The sequence below is a fragment of the Malus sylvestris genome, chromosome 15 (assembly GCF_916048215.2).
Source record: "Malus sylvestris chromosome 15, drMalSylv7.2, whole genome shotgun sequence".
NCBI classification, from domain to species: Eukaryota; Viridiplantae; Streptophyta; class Magnoliopsida; order Rosales; family Rosaceae; genus Malus; species Malus sylvestris.
This window is the reverse complement of record NC_062274.1, coordinates 39,192,210-39,218,997: the sequence shown is the minus strand read 5'-3', so window position 1 is coordinate 39,218,997 and position 26,788 is coordinate 39,192,210. Positions and strand designations below refer to the sequence as shown.

The 26,788-nt window shown below is 39.5% G+C and overlaps 1 protein-coding gene across 1 annotated transcript; it reads right to left on the bottom strand.

Moving 5' to 3' along the window:
- Positions 1–12,987: 12,987 nt before the first annotated feature.
- Positions 12,988–26,457, bottom strand: LOC126602960 (caffeic acid 3-O-methyltransferase-like). Its single transcript, XM_050269756.1, has 5 exons — positions 26,236–26,457; positions 23,395–23,423; positions 16,705–17,015; positions 16,521–16,585; positions 12,988–13,321 (listed from the first exon to the last, which is right to left on the bottom strand). Exons 1-5 carry the CDS (start codon positions 26,455–26,457, stop codon positions 13,025–13,027), a joined length of 924 nt encoding a protein of 307 aa, XP_050125713.1. The 3' UTR covers positions 12,988–13,024.
- Between the last annotated feature and the right edge of the window lie 331 nt (positions 26,458–26,788).

Below are 26,788 nucleotides of genomic sequence, written 5' to 3'. Positions count from 1 at the left end.
ATCGTCTAACCGTCGAGGTGGTGATTATAGCTGTTAGGGCCCCAAAATGTAACACTCCAACTCAACCAAGTCTCAAAGCCCAATTATTATGCAAAGCCTATATTCAAGCCCAAACACATGCCAAGGCGCGGGATCGACGAAGAATATATTTACCAACATACCATGCTACAATGTTTAAGTCGGATATTCACGCCATGCTTCCTTAGCCACAATTCATGTTAAGCCCAAGTCACATATTCGGGGCTTGCCAAGTGGATTGTGGTGTAGATGGTTACGAAAGGTTATCAGGCCTACGTGAAATTGGGGTCATGGAAGACTTTGGGCTGCTTGGGAGCCAAAAGATCCAATATCATACCCTTTGTATTTCATGCAGGCATCATTGAGAGAGAACTAGCCTAGTTTATCCCTTTCTCTAACAAGTCAACCCCCTTGGTTAGGATTAAACTAGTTTCTTGCATTAAATGCATGTTAAGCCCAACAAGTTAGGCATTTAATGCTAACTTTCCCTTCCCAGCCTGCACAAACGACCAACGCACAAAAGCCATGAAGCGTTACCAAATTTAGCGTTTGCGGAAGGCCGCCCTGGGAAAGCTACGCCTCAGGAAGTAGCAATTTGCAGGTCTCAACAGTGTAGCTAGTTTACACCAAAATGGAAATAATATGATAGCTAGGGAGAAAGGAGAGGAAGACCAAGCCACTGATGTGAAAATTACTTGACACACAAATTAAACCCTATTGTTGACAATTGTAGCAAAGATGTAAGTTGGGATTGTTCTAGACCAGGGATTAACTAGGGCTGCTAATCTACACAAATATGACTCAAAAATACCAAACTAGACTTAGAAACACTCAACTAGACTCAAAAACACAAAACTAACACTTAAGACTTAAAACTGACTCAAACTACTCAAAACAGCAAAACTAAGTTAAAAGGACTCAAAACAGACTCTAGGGACTATTTGGACGAATTTAAGACTAGTAAGACTCAAAACACTAAATTGGACAGATTTAAACATTTTCTAACTAATCTAAGACACTTAATTAGAAGGGGGATTGATTTGGACGAAAATTAACTAAATTAAATAGATTGCAAAACAAAGTAAATTAGGTGATTTAAATGGTGAAAACTTAGCCAGATGATCCTTTTCCACACATGACATATGCATATAAACCAATTTCCAGTATTGTTCCCTTAGACTATGAATGACAACACCCCAAGTTAACGGTGACAGCACAAATTAACCATCAGATTTTCCTTAAATCATTGAATTGGACGGGATACACATCATAACCAAATTATCCTTATCAAGTTCCCTAACTATGAAAAGCATGAGAAAGAGAGACATATCAAAGGTCATTAAGTTCCTTGAAAACCATAAGCATTGACGACGCATTCGTAACTATGAAAAACATGATACTCCTGCCAAGGATTTACTTAACACAATCATGACTAGTGACTTCCACTACTTGTGAATATAAGTTCATAACAATTAGGTGAAACTCCCTTATATTCTAGCATCAAGTTTATGCATGCAAACTAAGTATGCATCCTCAATCAACATACATAAACAAGTTTTAATAACTCAGATAAGCAAATCACATTTGTTTATACCATATTTAGGGCCTTGTATTTAGATCTCGTACAAATACTCGGGGGACTTAAATATAATTATGTGATAAAGGAAGGGGCAAATATGTAATAAGTGAGGAGTCCTTATTTTATAAAAGGACCCCTCACCCTCACAATTAGAGGAGGCCAATTCTTAAGGCTCCCTACCCCCTCTTAAAGCTCTCTCTCCCTTAGATAAATACATAATCAGTGTGGACGTAGCCCAAACCTTGGGGTGAACCACGATACATCTTGTGTTATTTACATTTCTTACAGATTCACGGTCGAATTTACTTTGTTCCAAGACATCCGGTTTTGTGCATCAACATTTGGCGCCGTCTGTGGGAAACGACACGAAAAGTTATGTCGATTCTCTCTCAATTTTTCACCTCCACCGTGAATCTGCAGAAACCCAAGAACTAAACGCCTGTACAGTCACTGAAAAACCCATCATACTACTACACCACTGTAGCACCATGAATCTAACTACTACACCTGTCATCATCATACCATTGCACCACTGCAGCACCAAAGTCACAGCCACTTGGAAGCATACACGTTTGGGTCCTTCCCATTACCAATATCCAAATATCTAATATGATTTCTCCATCTTTGTAATTGCTACTGTTTCTTAAGCTTTAGCTCTCTCTCTCGCTGTGATGGTGTCCGAGGGAATCCTGTTGGGGATGGGTAAGATCTAATTACATGTAGTCTGCATTCTCAAAAAAAAAAAAACCCAGAAATAATAAAGCTGTAAAATTCCAAATCAAAGCAAGCAGCGAAAGAGCTAAGTGTACATACCTTAGCTGTACCTCGACACTGAGCCCCCAGTGCAAAGTAGCAAGCCCATATGAGTGTGGGCAAGCAAAAGCAATCCAAGTCGTCGTCGTCGTCGTCTCCGATGTTGTGCTCTTTACAAGGATCTCTCTTGACTCTCGCCATTTTCACCTTGCCCTCCTTCATCTATTTCTCCCTCAATCTATCTTGTCGAGCTATCCCGCCTCTTGGCGTTGTTCAAGACCGAGCTCTCTCTTCCTCCTTCCATGTTTGTGGGTTTTTTGGTAATTTAATTATGATGTCAGTGGCGTCGCCGAGAAAATCAATAACAGAGAAGGTGTTTAAGAGGGTTAGCGGGAATTCTTACTTGAGCAGCTACCTCAAGAACAACGGCAGCATCCATAGTAGTTAGAGACACCACCGCCACAACCAACACAAGGCGTGCGAGAACGACGAGAGTGATGACGATTACTACAAGGATGAAGAGACGGTGGAGCTCATGCAGATTGGAGCTGAAAGGACCAAGAACATCTTGATTCTCATGAACGACACTGACGGCGGCCACAGCGCTTCCTCCAAGGCCATTCGTGATGCCTTCCGCATGGAGTTTGGCGATGAATACAGAATATTTGTGAAGGATGTGTGGAAAGAGTACACAAGTTGGCCGTTAAACAACATGGAAAGATCGTACAAATTCATGGTGAAGCATGTGCAGCTGTGGAAGGTCGCATTTTACAGCACCTCTCCCCGATGGATCTAACTTTTACAAGCTACCTTATGCAGGACTAGTTCTCTAAAGGCGAGGATTAGAAGTTTGATAAGGGATGTGGTGAAGGAGATACAACGGTCAGGGACGGAGTATGGTTGTGGGAAACCGATAGCGAGCGATTGTCGGAGCTACCTCATGAGAGAAGTTTCGGGCAGACTTAGCAATGAGGTGGAGGCGGTGCGGTCGTATTCTTCGGGCAGACCAATTGCTCCAAGACTTTGACTGCTTTTCCACCGCCTCTATTTTCTCCACCAAGAACCAGCAACAGAATAATTAAAGTGGAAAGCAAAAGCAAAGCAAAAGCAAAGCAAAGTAAAAGAAGAAAGCAGAAAGAAAAACAATCAAGTGAGCTGCGGCACAAAAGCAAAAGACAGAGACACAGTGGAGAGAAAAGAAGAAAAGCAAAAGATCTTCCTATTATTATGATTCATTCTGTTTGCCAGATGAAGAGACAAAGAGAGTGCAGCAGAAAAACACAAACGAAAGCAAGGAATAAACACCCGCATTGCACAAGCAAGGAATAAACACCCCACCAGACTGATGTGCTTTACTTTCCTTATTTTTGAATGATGTAATTTAATTTTCGTATCTTTCGGAGACATCTGTATAAACCCCATCAATGGGTAAAAAAAAAAAAACGGCTAAGCCCAAAATAAATGGGCTGGCATGTTGTGGGCGAAGGCCCATAAGCCCAAAATAGCTCCAACCAGGTGATCAAAAGTATGCCCAGTACTCCACAATTATTCAGCAACCTACCGCTATTACCACCAACCAGGTGATCAAAAGTACGCCCAGTACTCCAAAATTATTCGGCAACCTATCGCTATTACCACCAACTAGGTGATAAAATGTACAACCCGTACTCTAATATCATTTGGCAACTAGCCATTCATGCCACCAACTAGGTGATGAAATGAAATGTACAACCCGTACTCTAATATCATTTGGCAACTAGCCATTCATGCCACTAACCAGGTGATGAAATGTACAACCCGCACTCTCCTTCATGCCACCAACTAGGTGATCAAAAGTACGCCCAGTACTCCAAATTATACATGAGCATTACTCATGTCATTCATACATAAACATTCATGAGCATCACTCATGACAATCATACATAAACATTCATGACCATCATTCATGTCAACATTCATGAGCATCACTCATGTTAACATTCATGAGCATCACTCATGACAACATCCATGAGCATCACTCATGTCAATCAACATAAACATTCATGAGCATCACTCATGTCAATCAGCTTCAAAAGCTTCATTTACAGAGCTCTAGCTTCAAAAGCTTCATTTACAAAAGCTCCAGCTTCGAAAGCTTCATTTACAGAGCTCTAGCTTTAAAGCTTCACTTGCAAAGCTTCACCTACAAAGCTTCAGTGCAAGGTATACAAATACCGCCTCCAAACAACCGCCACTTCGGCCCATACATGGATTCAATTTGAAGTCTCCAGCCAACAGACTCTATTGACCGAAGACTTGGGGGACTACATTATGTACCATATATTGGGCCTCAACTGGGCCTCATGAAAAATACTTCGGGGACTCTAGCCCATTATTCATGTATTGAGGAACGAGCCCTTATTCTATAAAATGGACTCCCTCACCATCATTAGAAAGCATCAACTCTAGCCCATATTTAAGTATTAAGGAGCGAGCCCTTATTTTATAAAAGGGACTCCCCCACTTTCATTAGAAAGCACCCATCACTTATGTACTAAGGAGCGAGCCCTTATTTTATAAAAGGGACTCCTTCACCATCATTAGAGAGCATCAACTCTAGCCCATCATTCATGTATTGAGGAGCGATCCCTTATTATATAAAAGGGACTCACTCGCTTTCAACGCCACAAGCCGAGCCAACCAAGGCAACATAAGCCATGAGCCGAGCAACCTCGCAGCATGTGCTACTTCTAGTTGAGCATTAGTTCAAGATAACATCTAATTACTTTGGCCCATACATGGACTGAATTTCAAGTCTCCAGCCAAAAGACTTTCTTGACTCAAGACTTGGGGGACTACTGTTTATACCATATTTAGGGCCTCGTATTTAGATCTCGTACAAATACTCGGTGGACTTAAATGTAATTATGTGATAAAAGAAGGGGCAAATATGTAATAAGTGAGGAGTCCTTATTCTATAAAAGGACCCCTCACCTTCACAATTAGAGGAGGCCAATTCTTAAGGCTCCTCACCCCCTCTCAAAGCTCTCACTCTTGAAGCTCTCTCTCCCTCAGATAAATACATAATCAGTGTGGACGTAGCCCAAACTTTGGGGTGAACCACGATACATCTTGTGTTATTTACATTTCTTGCAGATTCACGGTCGGATTTACGTTGTTCCAAGACCTCCGGTTTTATGCATCAACACATACCTCAGATTCAAGACCTTGAGTTTGCAGTTTCTGAGCTTCGTTTCGCTGTTTATGCAAAGGATAAATAGTTGATTGCTTCTTATAATCAAGTGATCCACTTCAAGAGAATTGTCGATAAGCTTGAAGCCCAAGTGTTGGAACTTCAAGGTGTACTGAAGATCAACGAAAGTCTGAAAAAGGAAGTGGATGAGTTGTAGCGCGTCTGTGTTGGTCTGTTCAAGGAGGATGAGCAGCTGAAGGGTGAAAAGGTAGGGCTTGAGGTTTCAAGACCTTTTCTATTTCTCCAGAAGACTTGCTTACTTTTACTTTTGAAGCCTCCATTGGTGAAGTAGTTGGACAAGTTGGTGCCTAGGCTAGGGTAGCCAGAGGTGAAGCATTGGATGATGCCATTGCTAAGAGCGTTGTGGCTATTGAAAGTGCGGCGATCAAGTAATTGTGGGATGTCCAAGCTGCTGAAGTGTAGTCTTCTAGGTAGCCTTTAGGATTTTCTTTGTTTTTCCTTGTAGCTCTTGTTTTGCTTAAACTCCTTTGGCCTTTGCTAGTTGTTTATAAACATGTTTCCTTCGCTTTTCTTCATCTTAACTTCTTTTGTTCATGCCTTAACCTTTAGACTTTATAGACAGGCCCGCGTAGCCTATGCACTTGTAGGTGTTGGTGTAGAAACTTTGCAAAGTTGTTAGCCATAGGGTTGGCAGCTGGATGCCTTACTTACAGAAGTAGACAAGTTCGCGTAACCACTAGGCTAATAACCTTGGCTTTCTCCAATTTCGTAGGTGCGTAGCAAGTATCACAACACTTTAGAACTTAGTGTAGGTTGTTCTGCGCTTGGCAAAGGTGAAGCTTATCGACTACGTAGCATGTCGGCAGTGGATAAAGCTTAATATATGCACGTTAGCTTGTTTAACCTTTCACAAGAATGTGTGGTTGTATAAGTCTAGCATGGTTTTACTACTCGAAACGTAAGCTGTAGGTAGTCTTTTGGAAACTGTAGGCTACCTTAATGCACTCGGTAGCAGCTTTAAGGTTCCAGGGTAGCCGTTTGTAAGGCGTACTGCATAATGTGCCCCTTCTATCCCTAGGGCCCGGTTCCCCACAGATTAGGCCAAGAGACCCAAAATCTTTCAATTAGCTAAGCCTTGAAAAAGACCATTGTGGCTACTTCTAGGAATCCCGGCGCAAGCCATCGTGCATCTAGTTATACTAGGAGAGCCAGGCTCATCCACATCTAGATATTCAGAGTGTAAAGTTTATCCTCCGGTCTTAGAGAGCTGACTCATGTAGGTGTCGGGGAATTGGTTTACCCTCTCGCACTGGAGAGTAATTAGTTTACCCTCTCGCACTAGAGAGCATGGTTGGTCTCTCGCGGGGCACAATTCCTGTAATGAGTCCTTAAGAAGGGCGTGATCTTTTTCTGAAGTGCATGAGTGATCAGTTGTTGTAAGCATGCAGCCAAGCCAAGTTGTGATTACTTTTGAATTCCTCATTGAAAAACAAGTGAAACGAACGAGAGCTTAGTTGTAAGGTAGGAACTGCATAACAATTGGATAGTCCTCGGCTTGTGAAGTGGTGCTCGTCAAGTTGCTTGAGTCTTTGAGCTTTGATGTAGTGGGAGGTCACATATGGTACTTCCTCAGATTGTAGGTGCTCCACTAATTTTCGATCTTTTTATCGTTTCATGGTGGCGACGGTGTAATTAGTTTTGCCATCTACTCTGCTGATCTTGTACAGACCTTCCCAGATAGGATCTATTTTTTGGAGCCTTTTCTGCGGGCAGTGACAAAGGCTTTTCTCAGGACTAGATCTTCGGGCTGGAACTGCCGGATCTTGGCCTTTTTGTTGTAGCTGGAGATGAGCTGCTGTTAATAGGCTGCGATGCGGGTGATGGTATGTTCACGCTTCTTCTCTGCCAGATCTAAGCTTGTGGCTCTCTCTTTACTATTCGGTTGCTTGTATTTTGGTGGTGCAATATACCTATAGACATTTGGGGAGTTCGTCTGGCTATTTTCCTTTCTTGTTGGTGAGGGATTTCTTGAGGCAGTTGAATATCATCTTGTTAAATGCTTCGGCCTGCCTATTGCCTTGAGGATATCTCGACATGGACATGTGCTGCTTGATGCCATACTTTTGGAAGAACTTCACCAAATCTTTACCCACAAATTGTGGGCCGTTGTCAGTGATGATGGACTGTGGGATGCCAAATCGGCAAATGATACTCCTCCATATGAAGCGTTCTATGTCCTTCTGAGTCATGGTCGTCATGGGTTTTGCTTCTATCCATTTAGTGAAGTAGTCGGTTGCCACGATCATCATGCCTCTGCCTCCAATAGCAGGCTGCATAGTTCCTAGTAGGTTGATTGCCCACTGTATGAACGGCCAAGGACTCATCTGTGGGTGTAGATCGCTGGCAGGTAGTGCTGGTACCGGCTTGTAGTGTTGGCAGTGGTCGCACTTTTGTACTAACTCCTTAGCATCTTAGTGCATGGTAGGCCAATAATAGCCTGCGTTAAAAGCCTTATATGCTAAGGATTGGCCTCCGGAGTGATTTCCACAAATGCCTTTGTGGATTGAGCTTAGAACTTTTAGGTCGTTAGGAGGATCTAGGCAGTAGAGATGTGGTCTAGTGTAGGATCTTTGGATGAGAATGTCGTTCCACATGTAGTAGCGTGCTGCCTTTATTTGGAGCTTTCTAGACTCCAACCTTTCCGTGGGAAATGTGTCATTGACCAGGTAGTCTATAATATAACTTTGCCAATTTGGAGTTGTACTAACCTATGACACTTCGGCTGCTGGCTCCACCTCTATGCTTGGCCCATCTAGATACTCCATCAGAATAAAGAATTTGAGTTGGTGGTCAAGGGCGGAGCCTAGGCCGGCTAGTACATCCATGTAAGCATTGTCTACCTATGGAACTTGAGTGAGGGTGTAAGTCTGAAACGCCTCAAGCAGTCTAGCTAGTGATTAGCTGTGAATCAAAATGAATTGCAAGCTTTTTCAGTGCCAAGTCTTTTTCCATTCGGAGGCCTTCTAGTAGGGTCTCGTATTCTGCTTCGTTGTTGGATGTGTCGTGGACATGCAAATGCCAGAAGTCTCTATTGGGTGGAGCAGGCGCGGCTAGGGTGTGCTCGGCTACTTCCGGGACTTCGTTGGGTCGCTCTGTTGTGTAGTGAATATGTAGTAGGCTGGGACCATGTGACACGTAACAGGAGGTGGTGCTCAACTGTCGGTACATATTGCTCCTATGTAGAATCTTTTGGGGCGACGAGGATAAAACTTGCTTCCGAGTGTGTCATTTCAGTGTTCGTTTGCACTTGGCGTGTCTTTGGGCTGAGTTGTTGCGTTCATAAAAAAACTTTACATTCACCAGGGTATTATGCCTTTATCGTCGCGTGTCTGGATTGGGCGGAATAGTGCGTCATAAGGATAATTGCATGCGTTTGAAGGTAAAACTTGAGCTTCCGGGTTGCAACAACTATCACCAAAGTTAGCTATTGAATTTCTAATAGCATCTAGGAGAGCTTTTGAACTGTAGAATATAGGTAGTCGGGCCACCAGGTCTTCTCGCATGATGGTAGAGGTTATTGCTGTTTTAGATACCGTCAAACATGCGAATAAGTCCTCTATTGTTTCCGGTTTGGATAGTAGGGAGGTGATGTCAAGAACTTCTTCAAGTTCTTGAATGTGCATCGGCAAGCCTCGTCCCAAAGTGCATACTTCTCTGCCAGAGCGAAAGAGTCTGCCAAAGTTAGATCTTCTTTCATGATCAATTTTTCGAATATCAGGTGGTTTACTGGAAGTCATTTTTGGAAGGCTGCTCTAGCTATCGAGTCGTTGCTTCTGACTATCATTGCCTTATCTACTTTGAACCTCTTCACATAGTCGCGAAGCGACTCCTTTGGGTTATTCTTGACGTTGAACAAATGGGCAGACTTCTTTTTAATCGAGCGATGGGATGAATATTCTTTGGTGAAAACCAAAGAAAGTTAGTCGAAACTCAGGATGGATTGTGGCGGTAGGGTGTAGAACCAATCTTGTGGCTCGTCTTGTAGAGTGATGGCGAATATCTTGCATATGAGATCGTTGTTGTTTCGATAGAGGATCATTACGCTTTGGTAGTGCTTTAAGTGTCTCTCAGGGTTTTCATCCTCTTTGAAAGATGTGAAATATGACATGCTAAACTCGAGTGGAGGCTCTGTCTACTCGATCTCGTTTGTGAAAGGTGACTTGCTTATGTTGGTCATGTTTCGTCGTAGTGCCTCGTCGGCGACCTCGTTGCGTTGGAAATTATGCAATCGCTTGGTCAATAGTCTTTCTACTTCTTCATGAATTTGTCTTTGTTGGGGTAGCATAGCTTTCGGCTGCCTCCAGCCTCAACTTGTTGGTCTAGGTTGCTCTTCGTAGGTTGTCGATTGAACTTGAGCCGGATTGAGTGATTGTTTCTCTCCATCCGTCGTGCTGCCTACTCCGATGTGTGGTGGAGGATGCTCCTTGTGGGCTTAGCCGCGAATGAACACTTCGCCTGAAAGATTGCTCATGTTGACTATCGGAATGTCACCTCAACCATCAATGTACGCTCGTCCGTGGGTTTAGTCGAGAGTGCACGCTCTTTTGCCTGCTAAAACGAGAGTATAAGCTATCTCGAGGGCCCAATTAGGAGTGTACACTACCTGAATGCTTGGTTCGTGGCTGGTCGAGTGGCTGCTTGTCGGGACATTGTTGGAGAGGTTCTTTGTCTACCATTGTCCTACATCGGGACACCTCGTCTGGGGCACGTTGCATCTCGGTGCGCTGCAAGAGCTGGTTCACCAAGGTCGTCTGCTATGCCAAGGCGTTCGTCAACTCTATGACTTGTCAACACAAGTGTTGTTCTCCATTTGGGTTGGAATAGGTTGGAAGGAATGCGTCTCCTTAAGCAGTGGAAGTGTGGTAGACTTCGAGCGTAAGATTTGAGTTGGGAAATGTCAAATTCGAAGAAAAATATGGTGAAAATGCTCCTAGTTTGATCGTCGGTCCGAAAATTTAGAGCCAAGATAGTTGAACTAATCTTGGATCGATTTGGGCTGCTTGAAAGGCCACGGGAGAAGGCTGGGCCACGGGAATAGGCTGCTCGGTGAGAGCAGGCTGGGCCACGGGAGTAGGCTGCTCGGCGAGAACAGGCTAGGCCACGGGATCAGGCTGGACCACGAGAATGGGCTGCTCGACAGGAGCAGGCTGGGTCGTGGGAGCAAGCTTGGTCGTAAGATCAGGCTTGGCCCGGGAGTAGGCTGCTCAGTGCGTGATGCATGCGAGTGTGAGGCTTGGGTCATGACTTTAGTGTCATAGGCATTGGATGGCACGGCTTGGGCTTGGCCCCGTGCAAGCTTGAATGGCTTGGCTCGAGACATGGTAGTGGTGCCATGGACCTCGCTGCAGGTAGTGGTGACCGTGGTGGCCACCACGGTGGTTGCCATAGTGGAGCCCCGTAACGATGATGCCGCTCCTATGATCACATTTAGCCTCGTGGATCGCCATGGTCCCATTTCTTGAATATTGGAATTTTCACTTGTGGAATTTTCTAAATTTCTAGCCATTGTATTTCTCTTTTACGTTTTATCAAAGAATCTTTGAAAATAAAAAATTCTAATAATAAGAACATACGAAAAATCTACAAATGGACAAGAAAGTTGAAAAACCTTTTGATGCGACAGTCTTCTCTCAATGAAAGCACCAATTTGTGGATGAAAAATTCTTCCTCATTGATCTTGGACAAAATTGCACCTACAAAACAATTAACACCTTTGGTTAAGGCCAAAAGCCCCACGCACCCACGATGAATTGGGGGGGGTCTTTGGCAGAAGAACCTCTGATGCCAAAGTTAGAATTTAGAAAGAAAAGTGTTTAGGGAGTTTTTGGAGTTTTGCAAGGGTGTGGAACTAGGTTTTTAGAGAAAATGGGGTTCAATATATAGAGCAAGGCCGGTCGTCATTTTGAGAAAAGGTGGCCGGCCCTTTGGGGTATTTTTGTGTGAAATGAGTGATTTAATTGGTAATTAATGGATTAATTAGGAATAAATCCATTAATTAGCCAATTAACTCAATTTATATAGAATGTTTTGAAGGTTATGAAATAATTACCTTATGGAAAATATAGGATGAGGATGGATGAAATAACTTTGAATTTGTTACCTATTTTGGGCATTTTTGACTTGATTGAGGGATGATTGTCCACTGCTCGCGTGTAGGAATCCCAATGTGCCTCGAGGGTAATTTTGTCCTTTTTACCCAAAAATCCACGTGTCGCCTGTTAATTATTTTTGGCTCCACACACAATATTCAAGCCAAGGACTAGCTTCATGTATATGTTCATATGCATCATTTAAGTTCACTTTGGATCAAGAGTAGGTGTCAGCCTATTCCTAGTTTTGCATTAGGCAACTAGAACCCGATGCTAGCACTTAGCACCAACTTCACGTGATTGTAGTACTAGAACGTAATCATACACCTAGAGTTCATGTAGCTATTTTATGCATGACTTGTGTACTTACATGATTTGTTGAGCAATGACTATTTTTATCACTATTTATTTTAATGTTCAGTACTGTATCCTTTTAATACTACATCTGATGGGTGCTATGCAGTATACTTATGAATAGTATGTTATTTTGGAAACTATACTTGTTTTACTGTGAGGGGTTACAACTTTCACAAAATGACAGGTTTTACAAAAATTTACTTTTATGCTCACTCACCTTTGTTTTTTGCTCTTTCAAGACCTAGAGGCTGAGCTATTCTAAACGAGGAATAATAACTTACCAGAACTTCTGATAACATATGAAGGCTTTATCTTTGTGTAATAATATTCATCATTTGAGCGTATGAATACTTTTTCCTTTTGCTGCACTTTTACTTTGGCATTGATGTTTGTAATAAGGGTTCTAATTAGCTCACATGTGCACTCTTATTTCATTTAATTCAAGTTTTAATTATTCACACTTTTCCGTGTCAATTACACCTTATGCATTACACTTTATGGTTTGGGTGGCTGACAAAGCTCTCAGGGGTGGGTTGCACCCACTCCGGCTTTGTTGTGTGCAAAAGCATGAGGTTCGTCAATGTGCCTTGCATGAGAAAATTCTGGGCGCGTCCACACATATGGTGGGCCACAACATAATCTTGGCCGAAATTTTGGGCGGAATCTAACCCAAGATTAAGTTTTAATCCAAAAGTTTTTCTAAGCCCAATGATTGGTGTAGTTTTGAGGTGGTTTAAAACTCAAATTTTGGGTTTTAACTCAACCATTGGAGTTGGTTTGAGCATGCATGATGGGTACAGAACAGCTCAATAGACAGTGTATGAAATCAGGCCGAAGTTCCATGCCTTATAATTTATTCCCATATCAATGATTGTAGAACAAAGCTACATTTGCAAATTATAAAAAGCAAACAAAACCTTTATTATGCATCCGTGCATTCTCATACCATGTATGAAAGTATGCCATTTTTCTGTCCTACTTATAGAACTCAACGACACCAAGATGGGCCGCAAAGCATGCTAATTTGATGGCACTAAAATCAGCAGCAGTTGCCAAGTCCATGAACTCTTCTGCGCTCCTTTGCTTCCCTCCCGGGGTTTGGACCATCATATGTACATCGAGCTGGTAGTTGCTTTTCGTAATACTTTTACTATCTGGGATGCTTGGCAGAACTGCGTCCACAACGATCACTTTTCCATCTACTGGAAGAGCTTTGTAACAAATTTTCAACAATTTTATGCTGTCTTCATCAAACCAATCGTGAAGTATGCCCTACAGATAAAAGCGTACATTATTCAACAATTGCCGTACATAAGATTTGAACTTCAAATTTCCTCTAATGGTCACTAAATTCAGTAAAGCGTATATTGTTTGAGCAAACTTCTAAATGGAATGCTTCACACATAAACATATATATTCCAACCATGAATGCAATATGATGGTCTGAACAATTTGACTTTTAGGACTTCCAAATATTATTCTCAGCAAAAAGTTACTCGAATCCAAAATTATATTCTTATCAAACAATAACTTAAGAAGGAGATAAACATAATTCATGATGATAATCAAATGGTCAAAGAATTTTGGATTTCAATACTTTTGTTGTAAATATATAACAATACAAAATTAAACGGTTTGGACGTCTAAAATATTTTATTTATTTATTTTAGAAAACCCATCTTAAGAAGGGTGTCATATAACATATGTAAAAAAATAAATATATATGTATATATAGGCCCTTTAAGATAAATGATCATCAGTTTATTCAAAACATGAGGATTAGTTGACACACCCCGACCGAGATCAAGGCATGTTGGCCGTCACGTGAGGGTGACGTAGCCATGTGCACAGTGCGGAAGCAATAAAGATAATAAATATACGAATATTTAAAACCGAATTACTAGAGTGCACTACTAAACAAGAAGTGGTAGGAGTAAGATACAAAAGTAAATACTCCTAATCAGAGCATAAAAAGTCTAGGTGCAGTCCAGTAGGACAAGTACTAATTATACAGTACCATAAGATGTCCTACAATTATTTGGATAAGTTAGAACTACCGAAATCCTCAAGGCCACCAACAACAAGCTTACCTAAAACCTGGAGGGGCGCAAAACAGGAAACGTGAGTGGGCAAAAACAAATGTTTTACAAAACCATTTCATTTATCAACATTTCTAACGCCTCGCTGTAAAACATGTATAATTTTTCTCAGAATCAGAATATAAGCATATAAATAAATATATATGTAAATATATTAATTCAAATCATGCTTCACAATATCATAGTCATATGTATGCCATGCCAAGATATAACAGAGTAAGTAATTCAGGTGAGAATAATTTCATAGAAATGTAGCATGTTAACCGGAATCCCTGAGGTAGTCTATACGGCTGAATTCATAGCTCAAAAGTCAATCTAGCCGGAGTCACTACAATGACCTATACAGTAATATACTGCACAAGAGTCAGAACCAAATGAAAAGGTCTGTACGACAATACTGGGTGTAATATAATTATGCTCAATACTACTCTCACATAATAGCTGGGCGATAAATCGCTAGTCACCTACGAGTCAGAACCATAGTGAAGGTTTATACGACAAGATTGTGCACCTAAATTGGATCTAATATGAGCATATGGTGCGGGAGGTGACATTATAAACAGGCTTGTGTCATATCTCTGGCTAAATCTTAATCACCCTAGGTGCAGTTTTATGAGCTGAACGTTATTCAATCCCATATCACATCATCGATAATTCACATAACCAAACATAACTCACCTGAGCTTACCTGAGCATCCACAGCACCACAATTATATATAATGCATCATATATCAATTCATATACGAATTATAAATTTATATGCATGGCATTCAAGGCATATTCATATTAAAACGTATGTTCTGGGAAAATATCAAGTATATTAATATATACTAAAAACCAAAAGCCCACTCACTGGTATGTCGAAGGATCGTAGCCCCCAAGTTGCCCTTGAACGCGGTCGTCGTATGGATAAGTCTCACCTATATGCGAATTAACTATAAAAACGTTATTTAAAGCACATAGACAAAAGTAGCTAATAACTTCTCATACAATTCTCAAATGGGGTGTTTGAATATACCAACGTGATCTACACAACTCCACGAACATCCCCATATTTTTAGAATAATTTTCCGACCACCCACGCACCGGCCAAGGCACGGCAAAACGCGCCCTCACGCGCGGCCACGTGACAGGCATACTGACAGTGTCACTCAACGCCGTCAGGTATATACCGGGGAATATTTCGTTAAGTCCTAACGGAATCCGTCCAAACTAACTGATGGCATCGAAATATTCCGTTAGACTTGACGGAAGATTCCGTCGTCTCCTACCTCTGAACTCTGACGACCGTCGCCAGCGCCAGAAAACTGGAAATCTTTTTAAACCATGATATCTCTACCATTTTTGCACCATTTTCACAATCTTTATACTAAAATGAAGTGCATGGAGAATAGAACAAGTTTATACCTCTTTCAAGCCTCAAAAACCACGGGATCTCACTGGGAAAATTCGAGAAAAAGCAGCCAAGGTTGAAACTCACTATCCCGACGTCCAAAACACTCCAACGATATACCTCGAGCTTCGTGACAACCTTCTAAAGCTCTTTGTGAGCTTGAAATCCCCTAAAAACCTCACAATAATTAGTGCATGAACAGTACTTCATTCGGGGTTTGAGTTTTCACGTGATTTCGAAGGTGTTCTTATCTGAAAATGGTAACTTTGAACTCGTATGGTCCTCACGAACACAATGGTGTGCTTCACACCCTCGATCTGTCACGTTTCAATGGGTTTTGGGTGTCGTCCGTACGAAGAAAGAGGAGAGAGAGAAAGAGAGAGCACGGGAGAGAAGAGAGAGAAGGAGGTTTGTGTGTGTGTGTGTGTCCCACGTGGTCACCAACCAACCAAGAACATGACATCCAAGTACCAAAATATGTCACCCAGACATACACTACAATTTCAACGTCTAAGGATAAAATCGTCCTTTCACATCCTCGAGAATAAAATCATACATATCTCCGGGACGGGCTGTAACATTAGTTGTGGAACCCACTTTATATCGAATTTCAACGATCCGAACCATTATTTTGTAAGTCTCGATTCATAGATTATCTTTACAAAAATTCAATTCAATCTGAAACCATTTGCTAATTTAATTATCACGATGAAATTTCAATGCTTTTCTTAAAACAAAGTATTCGTCAATTCCTTTGAACTTAATTAGATGTCAAATATTTTCGATTTGGTCAATATTTTGCAAGGATTATCTATAAGGTATAACTTGAAAAGTAGACCATTCTGATCTTTAAAGTTCGATATGATGTGGACTCCACAACTAATCCTTATTTTTTATAAAAAAAAAATGAAAATATGCTCCCTTAAGGGCCTCATCTATATACTAAAACGAAAGTACTCTTGAGAAATTAAAAAATCACCTTCATAAAAACAACATCGGCATCGAGAATACTTGCAAACATGTCTCCTCCTACATGTTCCACACCTGAAAAATATATTGGAGGTTATATTTCTCACGTATAACTTGCATAAAATAAAAGTTTTTTTACCATATTAGTTAAACTGTATTTGTCAATGGCATGCAAAACAAATATTAAATCGTACCAGGATATTTAGGAGCATCTTTTACAACATGAGGTAAATCATAATTGATACCCTTAATGTGAGGATATGTGGCAGTGATTAGACTAATGGCCACCCCGAGACCACCACCAACATCCACAACTTTCTTAAGGTTCTCAAAACCCATGTAAACCTCAAGAATCTTCTTTACAAGCATGGTGGTGATGTTGTTCATTCCTATGTTGAAAGCTTGATTAAACCTCTGGTCGTATCCTACGTACTTGAAGGCGTGCGAGCCATGAGCCATTTCAAATGGAATTCCTCCTTCGATAATTGCATTTTTCATCTTATACCTATTTAGATATAAATAAATTAATTTTCACGTACAAGATTTTATCAATTAATAAAAGTTACAGGGATTTTCAATGACTTGTTCCCTGCATTTGTGAACTAGAATTTTTACTTTAGCCATTTCCCTTCATGAACTTTTATTATTAACTAATTATCTGCCCTTCACCGTAAGATTTGCTAATTTCTTTATACATCCTTCCGTCCATATTTGTCGCGTGGTATGTGGGTAAAAACATCAGTTTATACACACTTTGATAAATTGACAATATACATGGATCAAAAGAACAAAATGAGTAGTGTCACACTTATCATCATTTGTACCATTTCTCTAATGGAGATAGTGTTACACTTATCATCATTTGTACCATTTCTCTAATGGAGGTAGGGTCTACCTGCTGATGTGATAAAAGTTAAGCACTCAAATTAAACCCTCTTGTTGTCAAATTGTAGTATAAATGCAAGTAGGGATCGTTCTAAATCAGGGATTAGGAGGGCTTGCTAAAACCTTTAAACTGACTCAAAAACATAAAAACAAAGTTAAAAACGTTTAAATAGACTCAAAGGACTCAAAATAGGTTCACAAGACTCAAAACAACTTAAAAACCCCCAAAACTGCCTAAAAACACCAACTAGGCAGTTTCTGACTCTAACACAACTTTGGACGAATTTAGGGTTTTGGCTTGACTCAAAACACTTGAAAATACAAACGAAATAGATTTTAAACACTTTGAAACAAGAAAGTAAAAGGGGGTTTTAGTTTTGATGAAATTGAAACAAACAACAAGTTATAAAACTAGGCAGATTGTAAAACGATTTTGGGAAATAAGATGATGGATGGATTAGTTAGAGGTCCGTTCTTCACACATGACACACTTGTACATGAATCGATTTCGAATTGCTTTTCAATAAATTATGATGCTCAACACCCCAGATTAACCGTGATGCACTAATTAACCCTCAAATTTTCCTTTACTCATTGAATTGGATGAATGCATGCGACAACCCAAATCATTCTCCAAAAGTCCCCTACATGAATGCATAATAGAGATACAATCAGAGATCATTACGTTGCATGAAAATCATAAGTGTTGACGAGACAATTGTATCTATGAATGCATGATACTTTTGCCAAGAACTCAATTAACGCGATTGTGACTAGTAACCTTTACTGCTCATGAATATAAACTTGTAATGATTAGGTGAAACTCATTTATATTCTAGCATCAAATTTATGCATGAAAACTAAGTATGCATCCTTAATCCACATACAAGAATCAATTTTGAAGAAAACAGTTAATTGAATTGCAATCACAACTTATCAAATCACAATTGGCAAAAATCAATTCATATCTCAAGCATGTTCATGGCTTCAAACTTCCCCTAACTAATTAGGAGTTTAGCCACTCATAGTCACAGCAAAATCAGAAAATAACAAAGTAAACATTGAAAACAAGAACAAAGTACACCTAAAACGCTCCAATCTCCAAGCTTGAAACGCCAAAGGCCCTTCTTCTTCCCCACCTTGCTGCGGCACAAGTGTCTATGGATGTGTATGGATGAATGGAAGGGTCAGGAATATGTTTTAAGTTGAATGGGGGCTGTGGCAAGGATGTATGGTGGTGGAGAATGGTGTAGATTGATGAATTGTTGCGGCTGAGAGGTGTTTCTGAATGGTAGAGGGTTGTGTTCGAAATTGTGGCTGAAACACTCATATTTATAGGCTAGGGTTTTCACAAATTCTAATGGGAAAAGGCTAGGGTTTTGTAGCGGAAGGCTTGGCCCAATCCAAGGGGGAAAAGAACTAGGGTTTGTGGCAGATTTTTAGGGTTTCTAGAACTATACGGTGCGACGCTCTTTTAGGGGTTCTAGAAAGAATATCTTATGGCAGGTTCTTAGGCTTCTAGAAAGAATTTGGGGTGCCACCTTTCTAGGGCTTCTAGAAAGAGTGGTGCGGCATGTGTTTAAGTGAAGGGATAGGCCTTCTATAAGGGATTTAGGTGCCCTTACAGCGGAATATTCATCTTCCAAGTCTTGAATTGATTTCTCCATCTCTTTAGCACGTTCCTAGCTTCATTTGATCTTCAAAAACGTCCATTCCTTATGCTTCACATGCATGCAATCCAATTCAGCCCAAAAGTGCTTCAAAATGCATCCAATTACACTTTCTTGCCAACTTTGCCAATTAGACCTACAAGCACACTAAAATAGCTTAAAACACTATAATAAGTAGAAACGAGCTATGAAAATGCAAGAAAACAAGCTAACTAAGTCGCACAAATATGCTCCTATCACCTGCACATGTGCGCCTCATCTCTATTAGAATGATGATACATATGATTAGGGATGTGTTAAACAAACCGAACCAAATGAAAAAACCAAACCGAATTGAAATCCTTTGGTTCGTTTTGATTTCATTGGTTTGAAAACCGAACTGAATCGAATCAAATAATTATATCAAATTAATATTTATTTATTTTATTATTTAATTTGTTTTTGGGTATTATCTTCAAAACCAAATTTCTAAGCCCAATGTTCCCAAACTTTTAAGCCCATATCTCTACTAATTAATGAAACCCACTTTGTCAACCAAAAGAGGATGAAAAGACAATTTAGTTTTCTATCACCTAAAAAAAAATGACGGGTAATAATGTAATTTCACAAGTCCAAATTTTACTGTTTTTTATTAAAGCCTCACCTACATGTAATGTTAAAATATCTCTAATATTTAAAATAAAAAAAACCAAAAACCAAAAACAAAAACCTCCCACTCCCACTCCCCCCTCCACGTTCTCTCTCTCTCTCTCTCTCTCTCTCTCTCTCTCTCTCTCTCTCTCTTCCTCTCTTCTTCTCATTTTCTAAAAAAATATGTTCATACACATAAAGTGTGTAGGCAAATGCTAGTATATTATTAGAAAAAGCCTTTTAACAACTAAACCCTAACATATCTTCTCTCACTTTGTTCTTTCTTTCTAGCCGCACCACTTCTCTCCATGTTCTTTCTTTTTCCTTTCTCCGTCCTCCATCTTCATTATTCACTCCCTCTTCCCTCTTCTTTTTTCTTTTTTTGTCCCTAGCTGGATCTTTCCTCTCTTCCTCATCCACGACAATGCAAGTCTTTCTATCTCCCTCGTAAATCCTCTGATCTCAGCTAAGAATCCATACTCACCAGCAGTCACAACAACTCTTGTGAGTCCAACTTTTAGAGGGGTAAGAAATATTTTGTTTGAAATTTGAACCCAAGATCTAGGTGATTATGTGAATGAATTTTGTACATTTCTCTGAGATTTGTATCTTTATAAGTTTTTGAATGAATTTTGTGATGGGTTTGTGAATTGGTGTGAGTTTTTTCTAAATGAATTTTGTGATGGGTTTGTCGAAATAAGATAGTAGTTGGACAAAAAGGAATTCTCTATAGCTTTGGTTTTGTATTTCAATGCAAAATTGAGCACGCCAACATCCTCCAAGGCCTATAATTGGAGTGAAATTTTGTTTTTATTTATTAAATTTATTGTACCTGGCTTTTTTTTTCTTTGTACTAGTTAAGAATTCTTTTGATGGAGTTTTTTAATTAATTTTTTTTTTCATTTTGGTCTTAGCTTTCAATATTTTTTTGTTCGTTTGTTGTGAACTTGTAGCTTTGGCTTTGAAGGTAAAAATAATTGATGTGAAAATTAACTTGACACACAAATTAAACCCTATTGATGACAATTGTAGTAAAGATGTAAGTAGGGATCGTTCTAGATTGGGGATTAACTAGGGATGCTAATCAACATAAATAAGACTCAAAAACACTAAAGTAGACTCTATACACTCAAAACTGACTCAAAACACTCAAAACAGCAACAAACAATAAAAAAGACTCAAAACAGACTCTAAGGACTATTTGGATGAATTGAAGACTAGTAGGACCCAAAACACTAATTTGGACAGATTTAAACACTTTTCTAACTAATCTAAGACACTTAATTAAAAGGGGGATTGATTTTAACGAAATTTAACTAAATTAAACAGATTGCAAAACAAAATAAATTAGGTGATTTGAATGGTGAAAACATAGCCAGAGGATCCTTCTCCACACATGACATATGCATATAAACCAATTTCCAGTATTGTTCCCTTAGACTATGAATGACAACACCCCAAGTTAACCGTGACAACACAAATTAACCATCAGATTTTCCTTAACTCATTGATTAGACGGGATACGCATCACAACCAAATTATCCTTATCAAGTTCCCTAACTATGAAAAGCATGATAGAGAGACATATCAAAGATCATTAAGTTCCTTGAAAACCATAAGCATTGACGAGGCATTCGTAACTATGAAAAGCATGATACTCCTGCCTAAGATTCACTTAACACTATCATGACTAGTGACTTTTACTACTTGTGAATATAATTTCATAACGATTAGGTGGAACGCCCTTATACTCTAGCATCAAGTTTATGCAAGAAAATTAAGTATGCATCCTCAATCAACATACATAAACAAGTTTTGATAACTCAGATAAACACATCACATTCAAGACTCAAAAAACAATAACTGGATGTAATCAATTCATATAAAACATATAATCATGGCTTCGAATTCACTTCTAACTAAAAAGAAATTAGTTCCTCATGTATTTGAAAACATAAAACCAAATTAAAAGCAACATTGAAACAAATCTAAGGATAGAATGAACCAGGAACATCCCAGTAGCTCCAATGGTAGATTTTGAACCCTCATTGGATTGCAATCCATGGTACAAAGCTCCTTCTTCTCCTTCCTTCCATGCAAGCACACCTTTGAACTCTCTGAAATCTCTCAATTGTATCTGAATATATGGGTGTGTCCTCTAAAATAGGCGCATAAGTGTGTGTATATATATATATATATAGGGCTAGGCACGACATAAGGTTGAGTAGGAATAGGATTGTGTAACCAAAACCCAAGTGGAATGGGTTTAAAACAACCAGAAACCAAGGAGAATTAGGTTAGAAAGATGCGGCAGGACCTAGAGCTTCTAGAAAAGATGTTTTAGAACAGATTTCTGGACCTAAAGGGACAAGGATACATGGCATGGATTTTAGTGAAGGATTACAATTCCTAACTCACCAAGGAAAGGCATATATGTGGCACATAAGGGATAAGGGCTCTAGAATCTGAAATATGTATTTTAAATGCATAATTATCCCTTAGAAATAGCTGGAATTAAGGCACAAACTGATTTGGATAAGATAGGATAGGGTAATGCTAGATTAGGAAAGGAGAAGATAAGATAAGGTTAGTTTGGATAAGATAAGGTTGGATAAGGTTTTCGATAAGATAAGGCAGTTTGGATAATATATCATTCTTTTGAGCTGATTCCTTATCTTCTTTGTCTTGGATTTACTTCTTCAACTCTTTAGCACATTCCTAAACATCTTTGGTCTTCAAATTCGTCCATCCATCATGCTCCACTCATAAGCTATCCAATTGATGCCCAAAACTGCTTCAAAATGCTCTAAATTGCACTTTCTTGCCAACTTTGTCATTTGGACCTACAAACACACGAAAATAGCTTAAAACACTATAATAAGTATAAACTAGCTATGAAAATGCAAGAAAACAAGCTAACTAAGTCGCATAAATATGCTCCTATCAATAATTGATTAGTATCTTTGTATTTTTTTCTATAGTTATTTTCGCAGCAAAAATAAGGGAAAGAGGACAATAGCAAGTCGTTGCTAGTGTTCTTCCAGACAAAGTAAATTGAGTATGTAAGAAGAATCGCCCACATATCAATTTCAGAATTAAAAATATAAAAAAATCAATGAAAAATCAGAACTGAACCAGAAAAACCGAACAAAAAAAAATGAGAACAAAACTGAACTGAATCGAATTGAACATTAACTTCGGTTTGGTTTTCGATTTTGGCAAAAAATCGAACCAATCAGAACCGAACCGACCCTTACATATGATGATACAAATAGATAGTAAGAATAACATTTTTGTGCAAAAAATTGAAATCATGGAGCAAATAGTGAGGTGATATCTATTTGTAAAATTTAGGTGAGAAATTGGCTAGAATAAAATTCTAGAGTAAAAAGCAAGAGATCAAATCTGCTGCATCCAAAGTTAGTGTGGTCTCTTTGTGGTTTCGATTAATGAGTAACACGTATTCATACAGTTAATTTTTCTTAACTTTATTATCATAAATTAAATATGTATCAAACAACAATTGGAGCAACAGAGAAATCATACTCATTTTAGGTGCAGAAGATTTTATCTTGAAAAGTAATAAGGTGGTCTAAATTCAAAAGTAAATCAGCGAAAACCTCTTTTAAGAATTTAATGGCTGCCAATTAATAATTAAATAACCAGTGCGTGTCTCAATCAAAGGTATAGAAAACAGACCAGCTCTCTGTGAAGATCTTATCTTGAAGCTATAAACATGAATTTTCCTGAGATGAAATGAGACAAGAACACGTGTACAAAATAATATTTTGTCTTAATGATTTGGGGTTACAATCTTTTTGTAGTTTGATCCTTTGATTCAATCTCCTTAAGATGTAGACTTGTGGATATTTTGTTGATCCAAGGGTCGTCAAGGCTTGATCTTGGATGAACAGTTGGAAGTTTCTTCAAGGGCCTTAGGAGCTTAATCTTGAAGGTTGAGGGAAGTTTCTTCAAGGGGCCTTCGAGGGCTTGATCTTGAAGGTTGATGGATGAATGGATCTTCAAGGGGCTTTTAGGCTTGATCTTGAAGAACGGGGATGAATGGATCTTCAAGGGCTTTTGGGCTTGATCTTGAAGAATGGATGTGTGGATTTGTTGATGTTGTTGATCCAAAGGGTCGTCGGGCTTGATCTTAGGATGAACGGATGATGAACGATGAGCACTTTCTTCATTGTGCCTCTTGCCGCTACTTGGAGCTTGTTGCAATGTGTCACTTTTACCATGTGGGGTTGTGCATGAAGGAAAAAATTTGTCCTAGCTAAGAACAAGTATGAACATTTGAATACATATGCAAGCTATTAACACTTTAAAGTAGGCATGCATTAAAAAACAATTCATAAAACCCATGACTTTCAAAGCCTAGTATATGGTGAACCAATAAACTCTTTAACAACATTAAAGAGAAGTAAAGATTTAGAGTTTCTTTACCCTTGAAGCTCATCCTTGTTTACACAAGGGATTCACCCAAGTGGAGGGCCTTCAAGTCACCTCCAAGCTCCTTGAATATTCCTTGTGATTTTCCTCCATTTAGTGCTCCTTTGATTCTTTGAGGATTTGAGGATTTGTTCTCCAAAACACCAAAAGTTTGATGTCTCTAAGTCTCCACACCAAGGATGTATTTTGTGAAGATAATATGGATGACTTAGGGAAGAAGAGATTGCTAGATATCCCTCCCCTAAGTGGCCGGCCTCTTTAGAGAAAAATGAGAGAAAGTGTTTCACCCAATTTCTTTTAGAAAAACCCTAATGAGAAATAAAGCTATAAAGTTGATTTTATACTTCATTTCAAGTGAGTGGCAAACTTGTAATTAATCTAAGTTTGCTACCCTCACCCTTATGGCCGGCCTTACCTTTGTTATTGGGCTAATTGCCCATTTTGTTTTAGTTGTCATACAACTTAAACATAATGGGCCTTGTGGACCAAAACGCTTTTGAGCCCCGAAGCCCAAAACCAACTTAAAAGCCCAATACGAACCTTTCGTAAAATTAATTAACTAATTAATTAATCTTGACCATTCTTCAATTAAACAATTTAATTGCTTATCCATTTCATTTAATTTCCTCACATACATCCTTACTCGGTGTACGATCCATTACGTTCCAATTAGCGAGGTAGTGGGCGATTGTTACTCTTAACGATCGATTGTGAAATTGAAACCACATTTCAATTCTCCCTTAATGATTAGTGTTTGCTAATCATTTAGGGCTTCCACAAACCATGAGTGACACCTAGCAGTATGTCATGGTTACCCAAGCTAAGTAGAATTGGTTGGAGAACCTATCCAGTTGCAACTACAATGCAATACGGTCCTTCTCTAATACAATACTCTTAATCACATTGTTTGAGTGATAGTTTGTTTCATGTCTACTATCCAATGTGATACATCTCTATATGATTCCCTTGAATATGATTTGGAACAAACTTCCTAAGTCATATTCATATGCTTTGGCCAAAGACTTTAGAATCATATCTTAGAGTATTCTCCTTCCACCATGGAAGGTTAGAGATCCCTTGTTGTGCATTCATATGCCTACATGACTAGATAGCTTGACCCCAACAATGCCGTGGACACTCCGATGGAATGCCGTTTGACATGATCAAAGATCAAGGACCTAACCATTAGACATCTATGATGCCTCAGGTCAAAGGACTACTTTGCATATTGCAACTTTAGAGTTCATACATGACATGTATGTTCGAACTCTCTTTTGATCGTAGTTCAGTGTACTCGATTACTCTTTCGAGCACCTATGTGTTTGTCTTAGTGTCCAACACGAAATGACTTGAGACTAGTCATACTCACGCTTAAGTCAACATAACACATACTAACCTTAGCGGATTGTCAATGCCCAATTGACAATCCTATGGCTAGGAACGTTTTAGGAATGAACATAAGAGAATGGTCTTGATAATCTAACTCACTTAGATCACTTGTCTCTTAGATCAAATACATCCCTTGGATTCCCTTATTGCTTAAACACATGATACAATAAATAGTGATTAACAATAAGCTTTGCCCTTCATTAAACATATAAAAGTTTAATACATTAAGTATTCCAAAAAGCTATTACATCAAATGAGTGGCTTTGTGGGCATACTTCTAACAGTGAAAAAGACTGCAGTGAGTTTATGATGCGTAGTGACTTTTGGTCATGACTTTCCTTGGTGGTGACTTCGTTGTGCCTCTTGCTGCTGCTTGGAATGACCGTCTTATAGCTGTCTTCTTTGCAGTGCTGCTCAATTTTTATGGTTGTTCTTTCCGTTGCAGCCATTTCAAGTGCTTTAAGAGCAACCGCATCACCATTCTTGCGAAGGAAGGTGATTCGCAAGATAGGGGAACGACGTTGAAGCTTGGTGCGCCGTTGACGGGCTCTAAGGTGCTTACCCTTCCTACGAAAGACAACTCCGCATATCAAGTTGTGGTATTCTGAAGTATCTTGGGAGGTTACAGTTTCTTGTCAACCAAATGCAAAGAAGACTGTGTGTACATCGAGAATTCTCAGCTTGAACCTTTCGCACCATGCGCGTGATAATTTTCCCGCTTTGTTTGAGCTTCTTGGCGATCGTATCCTCAACGGAGCTATAACTTGGAGTAGCACCTTGTCGACTACTGGAGGAGCCGTCTTTGCTGAGTTTTACTGGAAGTGGCTTAAAGATGCCTTGAGCTACTCCAAAGATGTACTTACCAACATGGGCCTTTATCATGATGTCTATGCGTCTTTGTTCAGTTATGATTGCCATCCTTCCGTCCTTTGTGCATTCTTTGAGCATTGGTGTTTAGCGACCAATACACTTCACACATCTCAAGGGAGATGTTGATTTCACTTTGGGATCTCCATAAGATAGGAGGCTTGCTGATCCAAGGAAAGTTTTATGACGAGGTTTTTCCTAGCATGAAGAAGTTTTCTCATCGCAACAGCCGATGATTGCCTGTGAGATACCCTATTTGTTTTGGGCCTACCATAAGCTTTTCCAGGAATCTCAGAGTAAGTTAGGTGTGAGGATTTCTTCATGGATCCGATTTTGGTTTTGGGATGTCATGAAGTATAAGAGGTATTCGAAGAAAAGTGGC